At 43.3% G+C, this 26284-nt stretch overlaps 1 protein-coding gene across 1 annotated transcript in view; it reads right to left on the reverse strand.

The window, feature by feature from the left end:
* Positions 1–5033: 5033 nt before the first annotated feature.
* Positions 5034–26284, reverse strand: part of LOC144826944 (uncharacterized) — a 203670-nt gene continuing 182419 nt past the window's right edge. The window contains exons 7-8 of the mRNA XM_078685406.1: positions 18247–18315; positions 5034–5472 (exon numbers count right to left, since the gene is read on the reverse strand). Coding sequence (XP_078541532.1) covers positions 18277–18315 — 39 coding nt within the window. The 3' untranslated portion in view covers positions 5034–5472; positions 18247–18276. The remainder of the gene's footprint in view (positions 5473–18246; positions 18316–26284) is intronic.

Below are 26284 nucleotides of genomic sequence, written 5' to 3' on the forward strand. Positions count from 1 at the left end.
ACACACCGCACAGCACTGATATCAGCTTAGCTCAGTGGAACAGTGAGCTAGACACCCCCATCACGGAGGAGAAGTGGACGCAAATATGCTCTGTGACAGGGCGTTTAAACTCTAACAGTAACCTTAGAATAATACACCTCAAATTTGTGCATCAAACATACCACACTCCCCATAGGTTATGGCGGATAGGTCTCAGAGCAAAGGGTGGAGGTAAGCGCTGTGGGGCTGAGCCGGCGGGGTTCATACACTTGGCGTGGCACTGTAGACTGGTTTTCTGTTACTGGGCAAAGGTGTTATCTACTCTCAAGGACATAACTGGTCTGGAGTTGCAAAACGCCCCTGAGCTGTGCCTCCTAGGACACGCCCCTCAACTTAAAGGTGTGCTGGGGCACTTTGTACAGCTCGCCTTGCTTATGGCGAAGAGACACACGCTATTCACATGGGATAGCTGTAGGTGTCCAAAAGCGGACTGCTGGCTGAAAGACATGGTGTACTGCAGAGACCAATTTGAGACATATGCAGAAGAGCTCACGACTGCCTCCAAGCCCAGGGACATTTGGGCCCCTTTACGGGAGTATTTATTAACATGCAGTGAGGTTGACACTGAGGATGAATTGTAAACATGGAGTGTGTGGATGGGGATTAAGATAATGCCTGATCATTGCTATTATAACATGACCTGTTTGAGCTGGACGATATTTTATACTGACTGTGGTACTCTACTCCATACAGGAATCACTGTACTCTTTGGCTTTTTTTGTTAAAGTTCATTGAATGACACTATTTTGGTATATGCAGAATTGCTATGAACATGCTATGTATATGTTGTATGATCAATGAAAAGTTGATAAAAGTACAAAAAAAAATAATGTCTGGAGCCATGGCAGTGGTTGAAAGGGAGTGTTGTACACTCCTAAGGTTTCTTTTGAAATTGCCTCTACATCGAAGACATTGGAATATAAGTACATGGGCTCCGACCCCATAATTTTATACACTGCATGGACTTGTAACCTGATTCTGCTGGCTCTACATACTGCACCAGATGACAGTTGTGCTGCCAGGAAAAACCGCCTTTCAGATGAACTGCTTTGCTTCTTCTATACTTCTTTCAGTTTGCTGAGCGGAAGTAGGGACTGACACTTTGCCTGTCACCTTTACCTGCGCCCACTGACAGTACTCTCCATGGCATGGCTTTGTCCCACCCTTCCCTTCTCTAGTTTTACTAGAACCACTCTTTACTCCAAGAGGAGTGCACAGGGAGCAGGGCATCTTGTTTGGTGAGCCTCAGAGAGCTAAGCTTCTAGCACGAGTACTGCAGGAGGTTCTGTCCGATGCATCTTGATCAGGCGCGTTACCCAGACATTCAAGATTTCTTTGGGCCTACACCAGAACTCTGCATTGTTAAGCCCCACTCCCCAAGAACGCTGGGTTGTTAAACTATGCAGACCCTGCTCCCAAGGTCTGTTGTTGTGTGTGCAGTCCAACTTGAAGGGATCCAGTGTCCACCTCCAACCTTCAGATACTGGGGCCTAAAAACTGGATGTGGAATGAGGCTTCCCATCTCTTTCTTGAAATAACTGAGGAATTTTCACAGTCACAGAAGAGAGCCCACCCTCCTGTGCTCCCTCGCAGGCGGACTAGGCTTATCACAAAAGGAGTTATGCAGTCTGTGTTGAGCAGTTGCTCCACGCGGTTAAGGGCAGCAGCACTTGCCTCTCCCCTGTGGGCCCCTCCATTGGGCCATACCTTGAGGGGGCACTGAAACCACTGTGGTTCTCCAGGGTGAGTCCTTGACAGAGGCCCCCATTTTGTTGACCAAGGAAAATGACTGCATCACTTGTCGTAGGCTGGCAGGTGCTTCTGCGGCCTACTTTTATGCCAGTAAATCATCTTTCTCACTAGTGCTTATAAAGATTACCCTAACCCCGCTAATAGGGGCACAGGGTTTCACTTGCCTAATTGGGAATAATATTGCTGATGTGTTTATGGTGAGATTTTATGATTTCTGTACCACTGGTGATTCTAGCGTTTGCTCATTTTGATCAACCTGCTACATTTTATGCCTGGTGAACAATGCATACTATTTTGATCCTTGCACTGTTCAGGATAACTATTAATACTTCAGGATTTCTATACTGTACACAGATGTTATGAGTTATGTTGTTTTCATCTATGATTTATATATAATATATACTATGTTATTATATAATCCCATGTAGTGGCTCTTTTGTGGTGTGTCTATGTGAGTGTGTTGCACAAACGCTTTACACATTGCCTCTGATGATAAGCCTGCCTGCCCCGTGCCAAGCTACCAGAGGGTAAGCACAGGTACCTTTGGTGTGTGACTTACTTGCCCTGACTAGAGTGGTGGGTTCTGTCTGACTAAGGTGCAAACCCTACCCAACCAGAAACCCCATTTCTAACACAGACGTAGACATTCATCATGCACAAGTATTGTTTCTTTACTAACTCTGAAAACAGCCAATGAGTAAAGTGGACTTAGCTTAGCCCAATGTGCATGCTGTGATTGATAAAAGCAAAATGTGAATGACAGTTGAATCTCGTCTTTACACTCTTGAAATGTTTTTAAAGAAACTAATGCAACTGGTAACTGATGTAATTTTGTGGAAACCTTTGTAAAGCGCTCTGATACCTCCGGGTCTAGCCAGCGCTATATAAAACTCAAAAAATAAAATAATAAATAAGACCAATTTATTAACAGTACTGACTGAAAGGCCTGTATATTTGTATATAATTATGCATTTTTATTAAAGAAATCAAACGTTTTTTGGTTTACAACATATGTTTAAAAAATTACTTCCATTCTGGATTCCTCAATAACTCTAGTATAAACATGCTAAGCTGTAAACAGGTCTTAAGTATAATGCATCCTAAATAATGAAGACAGTTCATAACAGGATCTGATAAAGCCAATATGTGTGACCTTTACAAAGTGCATTCATACAAACACAGCTTACATGCGCACACAGACACAAGGGACACATACTGGGTAATATGCAGACGGAAAATATATCTACAACCACCAAGGCAGTTAGAGCAGCCAATAAAAACACAAAATCATACAGACACTTACAAAATACAGTTAAATGTCACCCTACCATACATTTGAATACCCTTCTACAAAACCAGCCAAAATATTAAGAAATGGATTCTCATGGGGGTAAACATGCATAACCTATACATACTCTAGATTAAGTTTTTAAAGGTACATACATCTGGAGTTACTATCTACAGAATTTGGTGATCCCAAGATGTAGTTTCAAACTCCAAATCCTTGAATGACCATAGACATAAGGAACAGTTTTCTGTTGCCCATGGCTGGAGAGAGACGTCAATGATGCCATTCCCTGTCTAGTCTGTTTTGATGTCACTATATTGATTTTCCTCTGCCTCATTCACAGACTTGTGTGCACTATCTTCATACATCTACTTCAATACCAACATCGGTTCTCACATTTCTCCTGTTGCAGGTGGTTGTAACTGATCTTCATACATTTAGTTCCATTCCTCAATGTGCAAACAGGTGTTGATTATCTTTATAAGTTTAGTTCAATAACAACATCATTGGTCTTTACTCCCTCGATTTGCAGATGTGTATAGACTACCTGATTATATCTTGTTCATTACCAACATCATTGGTCTCTCTGTGCTCGATTGTCAGGTGTAGACTATTGTCATACATTTACTTTATTGTGTCTCTCCTTCCTTCATTCACATATGTGTAGATTATCTGTTATCTGATTGTCTTCATATGTCTAGTTCAGTAGCCAAATCATTGGGTTTAACCTTTCTTTCTCAGACTCATGTAGGCTATCAAAAAACAAGTGGAGGTAAGAGGTAAACTCGAAGAAAAGGCCTGTCCTCCTACTGATTAAATTCTAACAAACAAAAGAAGGCCTGTCAGCTATGTCATAGATTATATCTCCACAAGATGATGGTAAAAACCCCTTCTGCTGAAGAACAGGGCGTGCTGTGACCTAGGAAGTTTGCGGGAGCACTGAATAGTATAATAAGATGATGGAAGTGAATAGGAGCAGGAGGGGTCAATTTGAGCACTACCTTAGTGGAGATAATTTCCTTCGTCCTGATGAAAAGCCTTGTGGATAGGCTTAAACCATCTAGACCTATAGGAAGGCAGGTGCATTATCACCTAGCTATCCCAATTTCTCCCAAGTTTTTTAACCATACGGTCTAGCTGATAGCTTAAAAGATTCACCAACCTATGAGGCAGGTATTTTGAACCTTCTACACAAGACCCCTCCCACTCCTAGTCACGTTCATCATCTTATTATACTATTCAGTGCTCCTGTGTGCTTCGTAGGTCGTGGGTCGGCAGTGGAAAGGCAAGAACCCGATGATGAAGCATGCTACCATGGGCAACCCTGGTGGGTGGGGGTTATCTAAAAAAAACAATAGGGTTTTCCCAATCATCCTGTGGAGTGTTCATCTACGCCAGAATGCACAGGCCCCTTTTTCTGTTTATTAGAACTTAATCATGTAGGATCTTCATAGATCTATTTCTGTATCTACATCATTGGTCTCATCTTCCTCGATGCACAGACATTGAGTTCATCATCGGTTCTCATGTTTCTTCCTGCGAAGTCAGGTGTAGACTTCAATAGAGTTCAATAACCATTTCACTGATTCTCAACGCCCTCCATTCCCAGGCAGGTGTAGATTATCTTTCAACCTACCTTGTGTGAGAAACACTGAGCCTTTGTGAAAGAGGAGTTTTGCCAAACGCCCTGTCCACCAGCTCAATTTCGAGTCGGGGCAGACTACCGTGTTCATGCTAACAGTTTTTTCCTATCCAAAGCTGCCTTGTAAAGGCTGGTGGTGAGGGACAGGGATAAAAAATAATGAACCACAGAAGAAATGTCCCATGGTGTGTAGTCCATTAGTTCCCCCCCCCCAAAAAAACAAACTCCTGCTTTGGGAGTCTATTTTTAAAAGTTTAAAAATTAAAAGTATTTCAAAAGTTTGTTTGCAGCCTGTCATGTTTGACTGGGCTGTCCGTCAAACCTTTGAAACATGGACAGGAACCACTCTGATGGTGGCCCTTGCCAATTTACAGTGAGGTCAGTGGGGCTGATGGACATCTCTGGTGAGGTAAAGTGAAATAGGTGGGCGTAAAGTGCTCCTCCACTATCTGCCTTTACTCTTTCCTTCCAAAAATAAATGTGTCCCTACGCGCGTTAATACTTATAATCTAATCCTAAACCTTGTAGAAAAGAAATGACCATAAAGGAGATTCCCATACACATCATCCTGGGAAGAAGACAAACATTGGAATCAAGCTGCAAAACAAAACCCATCAGTTTGCATAATGATAACTGTAGATGTCAGTAGCAGGTCCATGTCCGGCTTTGGGTGTGGTTAGTCCTCCTCACATCAACCAGAGACGCGGCATCACCAGCAGGAGGCTTCCTACCAAAGCGGAAAAGGAGATATCTGGAAGCAAAAAAGATAATGCTCGTGTGATGTGTAGTAACACAAGAAAACAGATGTTTGCCAGAACACGCCTGCCACATCGCTGTAACATTCCCTTTGATGTCTATAGCTCCAACCCTTTTTTCACTTCACCTGAGTATGGTTTTCCTTTAAATTAAACAGGGCCCAGCATCCCTTGTAGAGAAAGCTTCAGAGTACAGAATGAGCTGAGGAAACCATTGAGCTCAACCCACGCCTGGAAAATGCCCAGCAGTCTATACCAAGACTTGTTGAAAACCAGGCACTCCCCCTGGTGCATAAATTTGATTGATGGCGACTAGCGCCTCATGGATTAGCAAGAAGAAAGCCTTCACTCAAGGACCAAAAGCACACACAGACTAAAATATGCTTTTTATTTTTATAGTAAAGCAGGATCAAAAAACATATTCACTAAGCCTATATCATCAGAATCAGGTGAACGAGCGAGGAGATTAATCTTCCAAATTTCTGATTTTATATGGATTAACTGTAACCCCAGGAGAATGATAACAGAGAAAGGGAGCCAACCACAATGGTTACTTGTGTGTGATCCATAGTTTGTATCCATGAATACTGAAAAGGAACAAAAATAAGGACAACATTATTTTTCCTTTCTTTACCTCTGGTCAAAACTGTAAATCCTCACTGTAGTAGACCTTCCTGTAGTCACAGTAATCTAATAATACAATAAAAATACTGTGGCACTGGGCTATAATCATCCTGCACGACTAGCTCCTGGGAGAGATGTTGCCTGTAGTGCAGCATTTGTCTTGCTCCAGCAGTGCTAAAGTTATACTCAAGCAACAATGCAATAGTGATGCTGCACACACAGTGACACTGCCTGAACAGTGATGCTGCACCAGTAGTGCTATGGAAAGATTTTTAAACAGTGCTACAGTGCATCCGCACTGTCACAGCAATGGTAACTGGCATTGCCTCGCAGGCTCTTCATGGGAGAGGGATCTGTCATATTCAACTATAGAGTCTCATAGTAAATGTGACAAAAAGTTCTCTCATGACTCATCTTCAGAGTGCAAAAAGGGTCTTTCAGAAAAGAACCAACTGTATTTGAGCCTCCAACACCACTTCCAGAGCTCAAAATGACACTCAAAGACCCTTCTTCAGAAAGATACTTGATGAGCTCTCTGCTGATGAAAAATAGTTTTTCAGCACAGTTGACAAAGAAAGGCTAAACTTCTCAAACATAGACGTTGACTACCTTCTTGACTGCTCCCAGTATCGAGAACATCTCTCTCGTCATCGAGTCAGACCCCGATCTTGTCCACCATTCCATTGTCATTGTCAAGAAAGCCGGTAGACTCTTCGCCGTGGACAAATTACAGTCCATGTCATCTACAAAAAATTAGTCGAAGAATTGCCATTGACGGAGGAGCCATGATTGGCAAGCATATTATCATCAATGAATACGCCATTTTTGTTGGAAAAGCCATCGTCGATGAAGACACGATCGTCAACTAAGATAGCATCATCAACAAAGACACAACATCAACGAAGATGTCTGTATCACCAGAGGCAATGACGTTGTTGTGGAGTTCACTTCTATCACCAATGACACAACCATCAGCAGAAGCCCATCCGTAGACAAAGGCTCAGTTGCCACCAAAATCACTGTCAACGGCCAAATCACTGACAACGAAAAATAATGCACCTACTGAAAAACAAGACAAACAATACAAAACTATTGTGACTGCCCCAGAACATACTTCCCCCAGGAAAATCACGCCTCTTCTGCCCACTCATCTCCTAGAAGCAGAAGATCCCAAAAGGGAAGGTACTTTTGGAGATGCCTATAGTCCGTCTTACTTGCACATTAAGGGTCAACCTAATGATGATGATTAGGATGAGCAGGAATACTATGGCCGGACTTATTATGCCCAGCCTGTAATCAGCAATATCAACAAGAGGTGGTGATGATGCCATCTGCCTTACTCTCGGCTCTCCAATTCTTGTTAGAGGATTACTGCTGATGCTTACCACCTTCATTGCCTGCGGCCAAACTTCCATCTCCACCAGTTGGATCTCCAGTGCAGACAACTACTCCAACGATGCTTTCAGTGCTGAATACTCACAGTTAATTCCACTTCAGACGAAGAGAGAGGGGAAGGGGAGCTTCGTGACACTGCCACAGAATGGAACAAATATATGATGTCTCCTCCTGCATAATCAACACTGCCTCCGGTAGATTTCCCTCCAGAGCGTATAGGAGGATTCCATAATCTGTTGGGACGTGCAGCAAACAAAAAGATTCCCTTTACCAATGCCTTCTATACAGTCTGACTGTTTTCTTTATGATTTTAAGGAACCGTCCCATAAATCTGTCAGTGCCATACCCATAATAGACTACATCTGCGAAGAAGGCATTAAGATCATGAAGACCTCAATTTCTATACCAGCTGTACCTCCATGCCTTGAAAAGAAATTCAAAACTACAGATAATGCACCAGTGTGTCTCACAGGGCTCCCTAAGCCAGACTCAGTGGTCATGCAAGTAGCTCAACGCTGCTCAAAAAATCCTCGGCACCACTGCTCCTCCGAAAAAGGATGGCAGGCACCTAGATTCCATTGGCAAGCCATTTTGTGCCATGTTGGAGCTAACAGTGAGGGTATGACTGCCATATATAGTCAGACATTGCCTCTTACATCAACCAGCTTCCTGAGGATGCTAAAGAGAAGGATAAAAAGATCTTAATTGAAGGAGAAATAGCATCTAGTGAGATTATAGATTCAGACATAGATGTTGCCATCACAGGGTACAGACACTTGACAGGGGCGGCGGGTTCGTAGGCGACAAGTGTGGCTCAAAGCCAACTCATTCCGTCAGGTAGTTCAAAAAAAGATCTTGTACCTACCTTATGCTGAGAGGCCTTCTTTGGAAATCATGTAGAGGAGGCCTTCAAAACAATCAGGGCAGACTCCGATACTGCCAAGACATTGGGGACGTTGCAATTCTGGAAACTCCTTTTTGCAAATCCAGAGGAAAGGGACAACCTTTCTACAGAGGGGGTATCAACAGTACTGTTACACTTCCTATTCGTCGAATACGTAGTCTTGCCGTCCCTAGTTCCAGCAAAGTCAACTGCCTCAATCATCTTATGTCAGATCGAGCAAAACGCCGCATGCTAGCAAGGATACTGTAGAAAAGTAGGAACTGCTTTCATGCTTATCCCCACTTTTTTCTGGTGTTTTACTGCTTTTTGACGAGTCTGACTTGGAGCCTCCTAATCATGACCCCAGTCAGTGTGCTTTGTCCCTACATGTGACTATGGTAAGTACTTTGGTACCTTCCTAATTGGCTACTGGTGTACCCTTCTAAGTCCCTAGTATATGGTACTAAGGTACCCAGGAGATAGGTACACCAGAGGTCCCCCATGGGCTGCGGCATGTATTATGCCACCTAGGAGAGACCACTCAAATTGTGACGATATGCCTGCCATTGCAGCCTGTGTAACCTGGTACTAGCACCTCCTGAAACAGATATAAGTGTCCTAAAGTCTGAGGTCACTGCACCTAAAACCTATAGGTCACTCCTAAGGCATGCCATTCAATCCTGAAGGCAGGGTGCTTGGTTAGAAGTGTGAGGGTGTCCTGCATGAGCAGGACACCCCCTACACACCCCCGGAGTCGATTTTCCAAGGCAGCTATTTAATACATATATTGCCAGATGTACGAACACATTTTCCCATAGACACAGAAAGGGTGAAATTGCTTGATACATCTGGCCAATAGTGGGCATCAAGTAAATTACAATTCGGTGCAATTGGTTTCAGTGCAGCCAATATATTGGCTACACCGAAACCAGTCATGTTTTGTATCAAACATGTTAGAATCCTGCCCCAACACCACTTTTAGTATTGAATGCAGGATCCCATGTGCCGGGGGCCTCCCCTAGTGAGCCCCCTTGCATTGCTGGTACTAGCCTTTTAGGGTCTAACACCAAGCTAGAGCTGCTACTAACCACAGACACATTTCTGCCCTCCTGCTGCTAAGCTGAGTCGAGCAGGGGAAGGTAGAACAATAGATTTCCTGCCACCGGGAAGTGTGATCACCTCCCAGACATGACTTATTGTATTGGGCTGGGGTGGGGTCCCTTGCCAGCACCAACTGACTGCTTTGAAGGGCACATTTGGTGCCTTGCTTGCATATTCCAGTTGGAACTTGTTCAGGGAGCCGTTTGCCTGGCTCTGGTGTGAAACTGGACAAAGGGCATGGGAGTATCCTCCCTTCTGTCCAGACCATCCCCTGGGAGGGATCCCTGAATTGACCCAACCCTTTTCCTTGGGGACTTAAAGGCTTACCTGTGGGTGGCTCTTCAGATTTTTCATGGGACAAGATTCAGACCCAAAACCACTTTTACTTCTACCATCTGGGCACTTTGGAACTTTTTGAACTTCACCTGGGAACCAAGACTGCATCAAGAAAGACTCCTGCTGCTCCTGGTCTTGCTGCCCTGCCAGTCTTCTGCATCATCTGTGCATGTGCTTCATCCAGGTTCTTCTCCAGGCCTGTGGGTATGAAAGACACCCGAAGGAATGTCCCTTTCGAGAGACGGAGTCACTCCCCTGCATCTCCTGGCACTGCAACCCAGCTGACTGGTCTGCTGCTCCTGATGGCCCATGGAATTTGAAAGGCCCAGCAACACAAGTGGTGGTTCTGTAACCTCCTCCCGGCCTGCACTGTCTTCTCAGCAAAAATTAGGCCAGTGTCCCTCGTCAGAACTGCTGGAACAGCACCCCTTGTGCACCGTGTCAACTTGCCGTTGCCAAGGCTTGTTGACTTTGTCCTCCGGATATCTTCAGGCTCCAGCATCTCTTCCTGTCAAGATCTTTGTCCTCACCACATCATCTGAACCGTGGTCCTGCATCCTTGGTGAGCTGCTCGAGGTCCTCTTGAGACTCCTGTGCCTTTGGGTCCTCTGGAGGGTCTTCTTAGGCTTTAGTGAGCGTCCAGCTTGCTCAGGGTCTGCACTGACTCTCCAGCACTTGGTGAGTCCCTTGAACATGGCTAGTCCCAACGCTGCACCTTGTTTGTCTGCCATGTCTGTTGCTGCTGCCAAGACTTGTTGGTGCTCCTGCCAGACACCGACCCCTTGGTTCTTGACTTCCAACGTGGGACAGCTTGTGAACGTCTCCAGGTGTTCCACAGCATTGCCTGGCCATCACAGCTGCACTGTCAACTCTCCTGCATATTGCATCATCAGTGGTCATTGGTCTTCCATGCCTCCTGGTCACTCCTGAGTGGTATAGATTATGTCCCATCTGCTTGCAAGTAGTCCTCTTCAAGAATCTATCTTTGGATTCCACTGGCCAATCTCACTTTCTTCGCCAGCGACAACTTTTCTGAAGTCCTCCATTGTGGTATGTGGCAGTTTCCGACATCACTTTGCACCTATGCACCCTGATTCTGAGGTGTAGGTATCCTGGGCTATCCACAAGTGGGTTGAATCTCCAAACTTCTGTCTTCCACTGGGTTTCTTCAGGGTCCTTCTTCTTGAAACTTCAACCGCAACGTTCCCCTTGACTCGCATTGAGTACGCGGCTGTGTTTCCACTTTGCACACAAACTCTGTGAGGTTCCTGGTTACTTACCTCAAGTGGTTCTTTGTGTATCCAGCTCTTCTGTGTCTTCTGGTCTAGTCTCAACTTCGGTTGCCGTTCCCACTCTACTTCTTTAGTATATGGTTTGGTCTCCCCCTGTATAGTTGTGGCCATCATGGCTCATGGGTGGCGAGGCGGTTCGTGAGTGGGGGTAGCATGGTGGATGTGGGGGGGTCAAGCACATTTTTTTCTTTTAAATTGAAAAAATAAACATACTTTTGCGCCGGGTCCAGCGTATCTGCTCCTGTTCTCCTCGTGGAACTCGAGGAACAGGAAGCAGGCTCCACTGACCAATCACATTGTTGTGATTGGTAAGCACCCATGCTCCTCCGATTAATCACAACACTGCAGTGCAGAGTTGTGATTGATTTTGAGCCTCCTGGTTCGATGCTCAATCAGGGAATGGGGGCCTGGGCTTTTTCTACAAGCAGGCTTGAATGTAGCCTGCATGGAGAACAGGACAAGTGCGCATGACTCCTTTGGGTGGCCTGAGAGGGCTGACCAAACAGTCAATGCAAACCACTCTTCCACTGCTCTGCTCCAAGAGCAGAACAGCCTGTCCCCAGCCTCATCTACTACTACATCTACCTGAAAAAGCAATAGTTTTGGATGGTCTTATTTCAGTAAGTTCTAAAGCACCTCAACCAGCAAGACTTTATGACCACCCTAGACCTCCAAGATGCCTATTTCCACATACCTATTTATGCAAAGCACAGGAAATATCTAAGGTTTATGGTTGTTGGATGCCACTACCAGTTCAGGGTGCTCCCTTTTGGTGTCAAGTCCACACCCAGGATTTTTACAAAGTGCCTTGCACAGGTTGCAGCATTTCTCAGCTAACACCAGCATCAATTCTTTCCACAGCTGGACGAGTGGCTAATCAAGGCACGGTCCAAGGCAGCAGTGCTAGCATCCACAAATGCATGCACAGTTCAGTTTCGGTGACTGGGTCTTTCTCTTAACCTACAAAAATCCAAACAAAACCCATCGCTAACGATTGTCTTTCTAGGAGCCAAGTTAGACACTATATTTTCAAAGGTGTATTCCACAGAAGAACGACAATAACGGCTTGAAATGCTAACAAATCCCATCCAAAGAAAAAAGTCTCTTTCGGTCCGACTGTGCATGTCATTCTTGGGAATGATGTCATCATGCATACCCCTCATCCCATTCCGTCACCTCAAAATGTGACCGGTTCAGGAGGAACTGGGAAAGCTGTGGATACAGTCTGACGGTTCCTTCAATGCCATTATCAAAGTTACTCCACAAATAATCAAAGCCTTAGAGCGGTGGCAGACAAGAAGCATCTGTCAATTGAGCTATCCCTACAGCAGATAGCAGCCCCTTTGGTGATCACTACAGATAAATCCCTGGAAGGTGTAACCAAACTCAAAGTCAATCAGACATAAATGTACTGGAATTGAGGGCAGTACATCTGGCCCTGCAGGCTTTTCTTCCAAGAATACATCATTCAACAGTGCTTGTCCATACGGACAATACGACACCCATGCATTACAACAACAAGCAGGGCAGCACAAGTTCTCACCCACTTTCCAGAGAAGTGTAAAAGATCTGCCTCCTTGAAGAGCATGTTCTGGGACAAAATACTATGGCAGATACACTCAACAGATTAACATCTTCCTGCCATGAGTGGGAAGTGCACCAGCAGACTTTAGACAGGATCTTCTTTCTCTGGAGTAGATCAGACTTGGATCTGTTCCCAAATCTCCAGATCTGCAAATGCTGGTTCTATGTGAGTTGGCATCACTAGTGAGGTTCATGGGGAAGTGCCTTTTCAGTTGCATGGTCCAGCATCTTTGCCTCCGCTATTCCGCCAAATCCTCTCCTTCCAAGAGTCATCAGGAAGATGAAGGCAGAACCCTGCAAACAGATTTTCATTGCTCCAGCCTGGCCATGTCAACACTGGTACACACAATTACTTCTCCTGTGCCAGAATCAACACATCTTATAATTCTCCCCAATCATCTGACAATGAACCAAGGATAATTTCCACACCCGGATCCGAGGCACCTCCACTTTAAGGCATGGCTCCTGAGTTCCATGAGTTTCGACATTTGAACATGCCAAGGGAGTGTAGAAAAATCCTAGCCACAGTCCGGCTGACAGTACAAACAACACACTGCCTCAAGTAGAATATGTTTTGCCTCTGCTGCCAACAAGCTGTTATACCATATTTTTTACATTTGGCACAGGCAGTTTTAGCGTATATTCCAGAAAAGTTCATTGGGCAGCTATTTCCCATTTTAGCAGATATCTTTCATCTCCACCATTATGGTTTTCTAGAATAATCAAAGAGTTCCTGAAAGGAAACTTCTGTACTTCTCCTTCAGTAATGCCTCCACCTCCTTTGTGGCTGTTGAACATTGTTCTCTTACAGTTAATGAAATATCACTTTGAAACAATACACAAAGTGGACATCAAATTCCCGTCATGGAACCTGGCTCTGTTCCTCGCTTTAACTTCAGTTGGAAGAGTTAGTGAGATTCAGGCTTTCGTTATACAGGAACAGTTTGTGCAGTTCTGGACTGATGGTGTTCTTCTCCGCACAAATACAAAATTCATACCCAAAGTCTCTTCTGACTTTCATCTTAATGACCCTGTAGCACTTAAAACTTTCTTCCCAAATTCTGCGACAACAGTAAAAAAAGGTTTTTCACTCAATTGATTCACTCGCTGAATGTCAGGCGATGCCTAAAGTTTTATCTGCAAAAAATGCAAGCTGTTCGCTAGACTTCTCAACTTTTTGTAACTTACAGCACTCCAAGAAAATGTTTCCCGCTCTCCAAGCAGAGCATTTCTAAATGGATTTCAAATGCCATACAATTTGATAACAGAAAGCAGGCAGATCATTGTCTTCACAAGTCCAAACTCAATCCACAAGATCTATACCTTCTTCTGCAGCTATATTTGGGGGAGTGTTGCTTCCTGAAATTTGCCTTACAGCAATATGGAAGAACAGACACATATTTACTCATATTTACTCAACATTCCTGCTTGGATTCAGTAAATTTCAAGGATATACCGGAAGGCCAAGCAGTGCTCCATCATATTTTCAAATAAGATGAACCATGCCTGTCTACCCTCCTTCCATTATTTCAGTATGCACATATCCATAATTATCAATTGTTTACTATTTTAATGCACAGATGGATATATGTATCATTAATGTCCTTATGATTAATATTGTTTTTTAATTACAGATTGCTGGATGTTATGATTCAGTTATATCTATATCCGTGTATGAGCGCATTGATTCTTTTGAGAAGTCTATGCTAATGTATATGTACTTCTGCTTGCTATCCTGATTCGAACATGTGAATATGTGAAAGTTTCAATACTGGAGTAAGAAATGAGTTACTTACCTATAACTGTCTTTAAAGGGTGGCGAGTGTGTTTACAAAAAAATCTTCTTTTCATCAGGCTGAATCCTTACTCATGTAAATTGAGTCAAAAAGTCCATTTTTTTATAGAAAGGAGATCTTTATTGATTCAGGTAAAAGCATGAACAGCCGACACGTGTTTCGCCCCCTTTGGCGATTCGCGCCAGGGCTTTTTCAAGGCTATTTAAATCTGAGCCTGCTCATTGCAGTTCTTCCTCATTATTACGCTGGTTTAAAAAAACATCCGATTTTTCAACAGTATAGATTTGTGAAGGGAAATCCCTAAGTTCCGAAGTTAGGAGCCTGCAGGTCGTTCCTTCCGCTTTCGCGTGTGCCTTACCTGTAACTGTAGATGTTCAATTTTGGAAGCTTTGTTAGATTCACATTTGACTGTCCCTCCTCCCCTGGGGAAGGTCACCTTTCCTATCTCAGTATATTTATGTTAGCACTAGTTCTCGAAAGTCTGAGGTACTGGGCTTCTCACAGGAGTGTTGTAGAGGGTGAATAATGCTGATTGGTTGAGACATAACTTTGGTCTCTTTTTTAATAATGACTGTGATAGGTTTCTAAACTAAGAGGTATAGGTCTTTGCTAGTCTATACCTATTATGGTACTACCATGTTTAAGGTACCTGGGACTCCCATCATGACGACAGGGAAGGATTCGGACAAGTGAGAGCCTCCTACTACTGCAAACTGCCGGCTAAAACACCTCGGTACCCGAGCCACCCAGCCCAGGTTCATAGAATTCAACTGTGTCCCTGTGCTCCAGAGCCCTGCAAGAGCCGAACCCCCCTTTGGGTTTTGCTAGACTTGTCTCCAAGTTCCCACTTGCAGCCTTTCTTTTGCAGGTATCTTTGCCATTCACTCTACAGTATAGTGCTAAATGATACCAACACAACCAGACCTGTGCTCCCAGACTCTTCAGGGCGGGTAAACCTGAACTGCTGATGGTTTCTTGAACCTTGGTCCCTAAGCACCTAAAGTGCCTAAAGGTATCCCTCAAAACTTTTCATAAGTGTATTTATGCAGTGAATGATTATCCCATACCATAACATTACCGTGTTTGAGGCTCACACCTCAGAACTATCCCCGAAAGTACTTACCTGATATTGATGATCTTGGTGTCTAAATTTATATACAAATCTGTGTTATTTTCTAAATTGGTCTCTAATTTTCTTCTTGAGTATGTTTCTCATTTTTTGACTCTATACAACAAATGCTTAGCTCTACCCTCTGATAAGCCCGAGCTGCTCGACCACACTTCAAAAAATAGAGAACTTGGGGTTATTACCTTAAGCCCTGTAAACCAATAAGGGTGTTCTGGACTTTTTCCATAGTTTGTCCTTACAATGGCACTACCACATAAAAAATGGCTTCCTACTCCCTCTGTGTCGCAAAGTGCTGGGCAAGGGATCCTACATGTTCAAGGAGGCATCCCCTGCCTGTCTAGGTTCAGAAGCTCTGTCAAACCTTGAGTCAGAGCTCCAGCTGGCTAAAGGGTGTAAGCATCCAGACTTGAGCTCCATTCTTTAGACCACTATGTCCCAAAGTCCCCAGGATAAGATCTTGCAAGTCTGTGGATGTCTCCCCTATGTGTCCAGGTAAAGAAGCTCTGACCGGGCCCTGTTCAGAGCTCCTGCTGGCCCACTGGCTATGGGTTCCTTATCCCGGCCCTCTGTGTCACTTAGGGCCAGATGCAGGTAAATATCATTTACCGATTCTAAAATACAGAATTTTACCGATTCGGTATTTTAGAATCGGTAAATAATATGTAGCTAATGATTTGGTCAATTTTACCGAATCGGTAAAATTCGGTAAATACCGATTCGGTATTCACCAATTCGTATTCCCCATTCATTCCTATGGCCCTGGAGGCCCATAGGAATGAATGAGAATTACCGATTCGGTAACTACCAAACTGGTAAAAGGGGGTAGACTTACAAGGGTGGCAGGCTGTCACATTGACACACTGTTGTACCCCTGTATAGTGCATGGGTGCACATGTGGCACACATACATGCCCTATATGTCTGACACATGGCACAGTTGAAAAAAGCACAACATTGCTTTTTTAGGGTTTTCGATATTTACCACCAACTTGTAGTTGGTGGTAAATACCGAATCCTTACAAGTGAGTGCTTCCTACATTAAGGATTCGGTAATTTACTGAATCGGTATTTAAGAATTCGGTAATTTACCGATTCCTTAAATTACTGATTCGGTAAATTACAGAATCCTTAAATTAGGCCCCTACATCTGAAAAACCTAATACCGGTCGGTAACGGCCGCAATTCGGTAATTTCGGCCGTTACTAACCGGTATTAGGCTTCCTACATCTGGCCCTTAGTGCCCAAACAGGATCAAGTTGCCCAGGCAAAGCTTCCCTGCTTGGCTGGGAGACAAATCTATGACCAGGCCTTGATTCAGTGCTCTGTGAGATACCTATGCCTAAGACCAAGACTGGGTGCAGTGCACCCAGACAAGGAGTCCCTGGCACCCAATGGCAAGTGGAAACTGATCCTTAAGATATGGTGCGACCAGATGACCCTCCTCCAAGCTGTGTAATCTGAGGACTCCTAGCTTGGCTGTCTTGTCACACTTGCCATAGGAATGAATAGGTGCCCAAATGGCCAACCTGTCTTGAAAGTCAAGATGTGGGCTAATTTGACTCTTTGAGCACAGCCAGAGTTCGAGGAGGTTGGTTTTGAATGTTGCTCTCTTGTTATTCGGGATACAAGGATTACAAGTTAGGCAGTTAACTTTTCTCAGGATTATTACGGACAATGCTACTTTGTCATCTATTTGTTTGCCCTACTTTCCACAAGGGCCCTGAACTGCCTGCCCTAGTCCCAGGTCTGCTGCTGCTTTCTAGCCCTATTCAATGGGCCTTTCCTCAGAGCCTGCTTTAATTGAGAACAAGGAGGAATGTGAAGCTGACATCCACGTAGAGGACGGACTGGTCACAGTTGGTTTAGCAGCACTGTACTCTGTTGGAAATTAGCAAACATGGTCGACTTATGGATTGACTGCTTGCCCAGCATTGACTGTTGTTTCAAGCAAAGAGCTTCCACTCTGCCAGGGCTGTCAGACATAAGAGTCTGCCTTTTGTGGAACCCACCCAGAAGAGCAAAGGCCAAGCAGCCTTGAAGCCTGCGCCCCTCTCCCTATGATCTGACCAGATGGGTGGGGTTGGGTGGCACTAATCCCGGATGCCACCTGGCAGTCCAGAGCCCGTGCTCCTGCCTGTTACACATCTCCATTCAGCAAATTTCTACAGCAGTTCAGAACAACAGTTCCATGGGGTGTCCAGGCCGCCTGGACCAGCACCTCAGTGTCTTACTCAGGGTGAGACTTTGCCTGCGTCTTCTTTCTATTGTAAAAGAGCAGGCTGGTCCCGCCAGTGCCCTTGTCTCCCCAGATCATGCAGGTAAGCAAAGACTCTCACAGCAGACTCCAGAAGGGTTTGCTGATTGGTATGGGATAGTCATGTGGCTCCCCATCCTATCCAGCAGGTGCCTCCACCTGTTTCTTCCTGCCAGTAGCATAACACATAATTAAATAATGTATTTAATGGAGCATACAGAGGAAGTTTGGGTGCATATCTTGATAAGTAGGTATTACTACAGCGGTGAGTCAATTTCAGAGCAGGGTATTCTAGGATGGACTTCTTATATAGCTGTTACTGATTACCCAAAACAATGCTCCACAGCAGTGCAAGTGAGACAACATGTAAAACAAACCTGAAATCCTAATCGAAGCCGTTTCACGAGTTAGGGGCCCGTACTTGCAGAATCAGATGAAGATGAACACTAAAAGGGAATAAGAAAGGCAGAGAGTATTTACGTTTTTTCTCACAAACGGAGCCTCCATCACATCTGGAATTCTCATTCATCCAGAACACCAAACATCCCACTCACCCCAGGCACCCCTGTTAACTACCAACAGATCATAATATGCACTTCCATCACACTATACACCTCCCACATAGTGACTCAGCAAACCCCTAACATCTGGCATTCCATTCAACACCAACCTTAACATCTGGAACAAAAACTAGTCGAATGCTCCTACTGCGCCCAGCAAGAAAAGTACCGCTGGAACCCTTGTATCCACCAGGCTCACACACTCAGCACCTGCTCACAAACAAGCCCTCTTCACAAAGGGCATAAGATGATATCCAGATACTACTTCTCACTCAAAAGCTGCTCATCTGTCACACAGACATTCAACACCTTCTCATGCCACTCCCTACTTTCTATCTGGCAAATCGTCACCGTACAAAATGTCACAATCGCTCATATCCACTACTTGCAAGATCATATAACTGACATCGCCTTAACTCCATGCTGCCTAATACACAAGGTTATCTTTGTTGTTTTAATCTCGGTGTGCGCAGAACACATGGTTATTTTCATTACCTAAACATCAGGCTTCATAGTCTACAAGAGCATTCACATTGCCATAACCCCATTCTGTACAGTATATGATTACCTATATTAGCAACAAACCAAGCTAAGTGGGCTGTAGATACCTAGAGCAACAGTGGATGTTATAAAGGCCTAAATAAAGGCCCAAAGTGGAGGGAAAAGGAGTTGTAAATTCTCGGGCACAACTTTAAGACTGTTCTGTAAGTCTGTTCCCAGAATATTCATTGGAAGTTTTGTTTCAGAGCCAGATAGCCGGAAGCATCTGACTAGTGCCTCTGGAATTACAATTGACAGCAAAAGACAGCTACTTTTTACAGGGATCCAGGATACAGAAGCAAACTTGCACAGCCTATCTTTCCAACACCGATGAGTGGGTTGTCAATGCTAATGTGCTACATAGTATCTATCAAATAGACTTGTTCACAGAAGCAGGTAACACAAATGCTCAGACTGTGCTTCAGGATACTATTAACTTGGGTCGAATGAGAATGCCATTTTGATGGACAGGTCAGGGAGAATTCTGTATGTGTTTTCTTGCAATTTGGTGGATCCTGAATGTGCTGCTCAAGTGCACCGTTGCAAAGCCAGAATGTTTTGATTGCACCTGAGTAGCCACGTCATTGGAGGATCAGGGGCCTTCTTTATCTATTTGAGTGACCAAATAGGAGGTTGCCATGCAGACTGGATCTCCTGTACACATTTGGGGCAGATCCTTCCATTGCTGAACTTTTTGGCCTGCTTTCTGAATTCCTAAATTCTTACAGTATGGATATTTGAACCTGCCTCAAGACGGCATTGGAGCATTAAAAGAAGCAACATAAAAAACACAAAAAACCTAATATGTTTTTAAATGGAAGAGGTACTGAATCTGGAGTATCCAAAACAACTGTGAACTATCAAGAGTTCAGGAAGAAGTAGAGATTTCTTACCTGCTACACTTGGCAAGGCCTTGCTTCAATTTTCATCATTTGAGGTACATTCAGCAGTATCCCTGCCTACAGGAAATCTGGAAAAACTTCTTACTTTGGAATTTCTTTTGTGAAAGCTTTCCTATAAGGAATTAGGATTTCATCCTGCTAGTTCTCGTCCTCGCTATGTGTGCTAAATATAGTTAATGGTCTACCTTTTGATCCTATAACCAAGCCAAAATCTACTTGGAAAGCTGTCTCCTGGCATCAATTCACCTCTGCCTACAAAGTAAGCAAACTTTAGGCATTGGGCTCCCAGGAACTTTACACTGTGTCCTTTAAGAACACATGGTGATGGGAACTCTCCCAGGTTTTCAACAGAAAGTAATTTCAGACTTCAAATATCAATTGGGCAGTAGACTTACCAGCTTCCTTTCCTAACCCTTCAGCACCAGAAGAGGGAGTTCTCTAGATGTGGGATGCGAATTGAGTTTTAAAATGCTGTTTGGACAGAACAATAGAAATGAAGCAGCGGAGGTGATTGTTTTTGCGATGTTACCAGTTAACAAACACTTTTGTATCTGGTACACCCAAAGTTCACTTCACCATGGAAAAGTAGCTTTGTGGCTCTAATAAGGAATGTCTCTATTTCAGAGATTTATAAGGCTGCAACATGGACGTGCGTCCATACTTTCATGAGACATTATGGGCCTCATTAAGATGTTGGTCGGAAAGGCTCCAAATGGCATTCGAAATTTCATAACCCCTATTGGAACCCATGTTTCCGACAGACACAGAAACATTTCTGACCAACTATGTTGCAATAGATGGTAAATGTTCAGTCTTTCCAACTCAGTCCGACTGGCATTCGGACACTCCGAGTTGATCAGAGCCAGAAGGTACAGGTCTATGGACTGTATATCCGACCGACGTATTACAATGTCGGATTCTACAGCTTTTCTGAATCGGTCTGTACGACACAAAATGGCTGTTGGAAACTCACTTTAGGGGCCTGTAGCAGACCTCCTTCACTCAGACACCTCAGGTTGGGGCCTGTAGGAGTATCCATGGGACTGCTCTATACAACCATGTACAGTGTGACAGGCACTATTGGTTGCCCGCCACAGGGTGCAAGGTTTTATGGAAATACCCCTTTTCTCAATGTGAGCCTATGTTGTCGCTCAGAATGCGGCTCCCATTGAAATAAATGGAAGTCCAACCAAATGGTGTTCGGAAAGATCATAATCGGTCAGTTGGACTCACCGAACCAGAGTCGGTTGGAAACCATTCCGACAAGGAGTCGGTTGGAATGCTTTCCAACCGACATCGTAATTAGGCCCTATGTCTTTATCTGGACTCCTCAGCTGCTGCCCAACTAGGACAGGCTTCCATTCAAAATTGATTTGGGTGACAGTGGATGCTGTTTCTGCTCTCTAGTCAGTCTTTTTCTAGTGAGATGGACTTGCTGTACTATGCAGTGCTCTTTACTCTTCCACCTAGGATCCTCCTGGGTTCATAAAACTGAAAGACCTAACGATCACCGTGGGGGACGCTGGGACAGAGGTGGAAGGGTGAGGCCCTTCCAGGCATAGCACCAGTTTTACTTCCATTTCTATGTCAGTCTATCTGCTACCATTGCACACCATCTCCTTCCTTCTTCCTATTATAAAAGGTCTGTGACAGATGTTTCTGGTCACAAATAGGGAGTATTTTGTTTTTAATCACTGCCTTTTGATAGTGAAAAGCATTTTGGCCAATTGTAACCTTCTTACATGCTATGTAGACAGTTTTTCTTCTGTGTAAAGTGCACTTTTCGCATGAAGACCTTTGTTCATCTGTATACAGGTATATTTATTAAGGGCTTATGTGGTTTTTATGAAGCCCTTGGAGAACTAGAATTGCAGGTAAGTAACTTTCCTGTCTTTTTGACACTATTTAACCATACATTTCTCAATTTCTTACTTCTTCACCGTTCTTCAGAGGAAACTTTTAGGAATCTCTAAAGGTCACATAATTAAGTAAGCGATTAGGTGTGGCACCAATAAATGGCTCTGTGTTGTTACTTACGGAAGGGATGTAAAGGGAGCTCCTTGATTCTACCTGTTGGCACGCAAGAGCAATCACTAGAAAGAGTTCCTGGTCTAGTCTTAGGGAATTTGAAAGGTAAGGAATCTGCAGTTAAGACCCTCACCCCCGCAAAAGAGAGCTATTTAGAGTAGGGATAGAGGATGGAAGGATGCAAGAATAAGGATAGATAAGAGATCTATTATGGCATCAGCAAATAAAGTGTCTGGGTGATCAGTAGGAAAGTTAAACAGAAAAAATAAAACGGAAAAAGATTTTTGTTAAAGAGTGATGCATTAAAAAGTAATGAAACGTCCCAGCTGGTCATACAACATGACATTTCAGATCTCCGTCCGTCCGGCATGTCTTATTATGTACACCGTTGGCTGGCTACCTAGTTAGCCATGGCCAAACTTTGAAAAAAATAGCCCCGATGAAGTCGCAGGATATTTACCTGTGAGAGCCGAAACACGTGTTGGCTTATGGGGCTAAAAGATTTCAAATACTAAACAAGAGAATTCCAAAATAAAGATCAAATAAAGAATACAACTGTTACATTTTTGAGTTTTATTATTAATATTATTTATTAGTGTGTGCTCGAGGGTGTTTAGTTTATTACTATGCTATGTTTGACTACATTTCAAGGAATGAGGTGGTTCTCCCTGCCCCAATAGCACCGCATTTCCTCACATGTATGAACAAACACATTCATTGTGTTTTTCACTGAGGCACCACCTCCCTATGACTCACCACCCGACTTCTTGGGATTCCAGCTCATAATAAAACAATGAGAGTAAAACACAAGAAAATGCTGTTACAGGGGCAGATGAACAACCCATTGCAGTACCCTTAACTTGCAAAAAATCATTGCCGAGCAAGAAAAGGTTTTTTCAAGTAATTCTGGATAAAGACAGGACTGAATTGGGCTGGTACCTGATATGGTTGTGCCCTGTCTTTTAAATAAAGTTAATTCACTTCCAATTATTTTCCCTGTTATATACTGGTATAGAGGGAGACAATGTCAAGTGTTGCTAACCATTGTGTTTGTTTGTCAAAAGGTATTCCTCCAATTTCCTTGATGAAATCTGAGGTATCTTAAATATATGAATTTTCTTTTATATGGCCTCTCGAAGAGACTGCCGCCCAGTAATGAATGGTCCTGCAGGTTTGGTTTTCAATCTCAAATTGAATTATGTTCTAGAAATTAGAATTACTTTGAACTAATATAACCTTTGTCAAAACATTGCCAAAGTATTTTGAAAAGGTCTTACTTGATTTCCACAGTAGGGCCTTACAAATGTTTTGGTAGTAGAGTTGATAATAAACCTGAAGGTACCCCTCCTCCAGTTACTTTTCTTTGTCCCTAAAGCCATATTTGTCTGCCCGCTCTATAACCACATTCTTCAAAGGGTGACATCAATTTCACTTGAGAGTATGGCACAGTATGTTTGAAATATATTTTTTTCTTCCTGAGTTAGTTAATTGCAGAGATGACCATTTTATCAAAGGTGATAACTTCACTTGGTAATTAACTTGGAGGGGGCAGAATGTGGACTCATTGTGGAGACTAGATTCATGGAGAAAATTTTTCAATTTGGGCCATGATATGATACTATTCTTGAAATGGGTTTCTTTTTATTTACCCTTCTCTAGGCATCGAGATAGCAGTTCAAATGCATTCTTGAGCTAATGATATTGAAGTAAGGAATATTTGTGCGGGCAAATGGCGACACTCCTTTTATTCCTTGCACAAAAATGAATCTGGACGAATGTAGCCCTAAATCGTCATCATAAATTGATGAGACATTCATTTCGGTCCTATGGAGTATTCATGAGAGGTTATCTTAGTAGTTCAACCCTTGACATCTGGAATAAAGGTTTGCGTTTGCACTCTAGGATCCAAGACATTTTGAGTATAAATACCTCCTGCTTGAATTGATGAGTACTTTAGAAGCCTAGTTATTCTAAGGCATTTAGTGTTACCAAGAGGGACTTCAGGTTTTTCAACTAGTGATCAGGTATTTTTAAACTGGCTCATATCAGTGATGAAAAAAGGAAAAACCTTCTTACAATTTATGGTTTTATGGTATGTGTTTCAATATTCATGCAGGAGAGTTTTTTAACAAATGTTTCTGAAGGGGGCCTAGCTGGGTGTCCCGGGGTCAAGGCATGAATATAGGGGGTGTGAGATTCCCAGTGCTGGTATAAACCATATACAAGTATGTACCTGAAGGCTAAGAAGGAACAGAGCACAGAGGCTGAGGCCTAAAGTAGGCAGGGACAGGCTTTGACTAGGAAACTGAAAGTCTGAAAAGGGAAAATATAGTATAACAAGTTCTACCACAAAGGGAATCAAGGGAAACAATATTCAAACTAGCATGAATGATAGTTTGTATACTCCCTGGATAATGATCTATCTGTGAGGGGGGGATGATCTTATACAAAAGCAAGGAGCTGATTAATCTCACAGAGTTCATTTAGACTCCCAGCAGCTCCTATGGAGAAGGAGCGCTAGTGGTTCTCTGTGTCAAAGGCACAAGCCTTGGAGTCTAAGTGGCACCTGTGGAAGGTCGGACAATCAAAAGTACAATATAACCACTAGACAGATAAACAGGGAACATAACAAGGAAAACCAAAACAGAAACCGGGCTCAGGAAAAGCAGGACTGAAATTAGGGTCAAAACTTGGACTCAAATACACCAAGCTGAAATACTGAAAACAAGGCTAGGAAAGATGTGCAGTCAAAAAAGACACACCAGAAATATGCAGACAAACAGGAACATAAAACACAAGGCAGGGAGTCTGCATGTAACAGAGCAATTCAAGAAAAGTGCAGGCAGGAGACTACGATCAATGGCTAACACAGGAAAAAGATGAAAGAAAACAAGAGACAGAAAATAGATACTACAAATAGCTAAATAATGGAAATGGGTACAGCAGAAAGGGAACAGAATCAAAGAACAGACCTGTACTAACACCAGCAGGAACACAACAGAACACAAGGACATGCTAAAATCAATTGCAAGTCACACAAATCTGCGCTCACAGGGATGAAAAAGATGGAGGTTCCGGGGAGGAGCACAGGTGTAGGGAGAAAGGCATGTGCAGGTAGAAAGCCAGGTGCAAGGACTTAACCAGGTGTAGGGAATCAAGGAACCACCAATGAAGGGAAAGCTGAACAGGGGCCTGGAAAAGGAAAGACCACAGGAACCAGGAGACACAAGACAAGGAATATGAAAACCTGGAATAGAGTATGGATTGGAACAGATGCAGAGAAGTGTCCAGAATGCATATATAAAGGGGTTAGGAACCAAGCTAATGAATAGGGAACAACCACCAGGCCATGATCTATGATGGGTCTGACAGAGGGAACTACAAGAACAATAATGCATTAGGGAAGTGGAACAAAAACCTGGACTGGGAGGTGGAGGGAAATGAAGTATACTAAGTGGAGATGGGAATGCTTTCCTATATTGATGCAAGGCCCGAATCGCAAAGGGCCCTTGTGAGTTAATCAACCAGTATTTGTATACCACACCACTGTCATCCTTAGGGTATCTGGACATTGAGGGTGCTTCTCTCCATCGATAGGCCATGTCTTGAGTGACATCTAGTGGCAGGAGGGCAGAATCCTGACTTGTATCGTCAGTTGGTAAGATTAAGCAACCTTAAGCCTTTATTGGTCTGTAGACAGCTCTTGTTTTTTCTAAGGTTTTACCTACTTGAGGACAAAGGTTTACGTCTTTCCCCTTCCTTGAATGTACTATGGCCGTTTTCTCTTTTTAAAGTTACCTTCTTTACGAGACTCAGCAGAATTCCCATCTACAAGGAGTTTCTTCTTGGTAGCATACTCAACATCAAGGAGTATGGATAATGAAAACATCTCTAGCTCCCATCTATAGTTAAGATTGTATAAGGGTAGATTTGTTTTTGTTTGTGGATTATAAATATTATTATGGTGTTATTTGAACTGTTACTAGAAACTAAGGTACTTTCAAACCTTTCTGAATGGCAGTATCTCTTCAGAGTCAAGGTCTAAGATTCATACTCTTGAGGTTAAATGAATATTTTCTGTTGAGGAATGGAAGAGATCTAAATATTATGTTTTAATCAACTAAGAGATCAACTAAGAGAGGCGGTATCCCTTTTGTATCTACTTGGAAGTACTCACCTTTTTTGATTTCTTACTATTTGAACAAAGGACCTATATGTTCAATATAGATGTGTTATAGAGGTGATTTAGTCATGTCATGTTTGTGGACATCCTTAGGATTTCTCTTGGGCTGTTCTCTGGTTTATCACATGAAACTCAGTGAATTTAATTATGTTTTGCAATTATGGTTTCCTTGTAATGCAGGCATTTATTTTAAGGTTGATAT

Source organism: Lissotriton helveticus, chromosome 4_1 (genome assembly GCF_964261635.1).
Source record: "Lissotriton helveticus chromosome 4_1, aLisHel1.1, whole genome shotgun sequence".
NCBI lineage: Eukaryota > Metazoa > Chordata > Amphibia > Caudata > Salamandridae > Lissotriton > Lissotriton helveticus.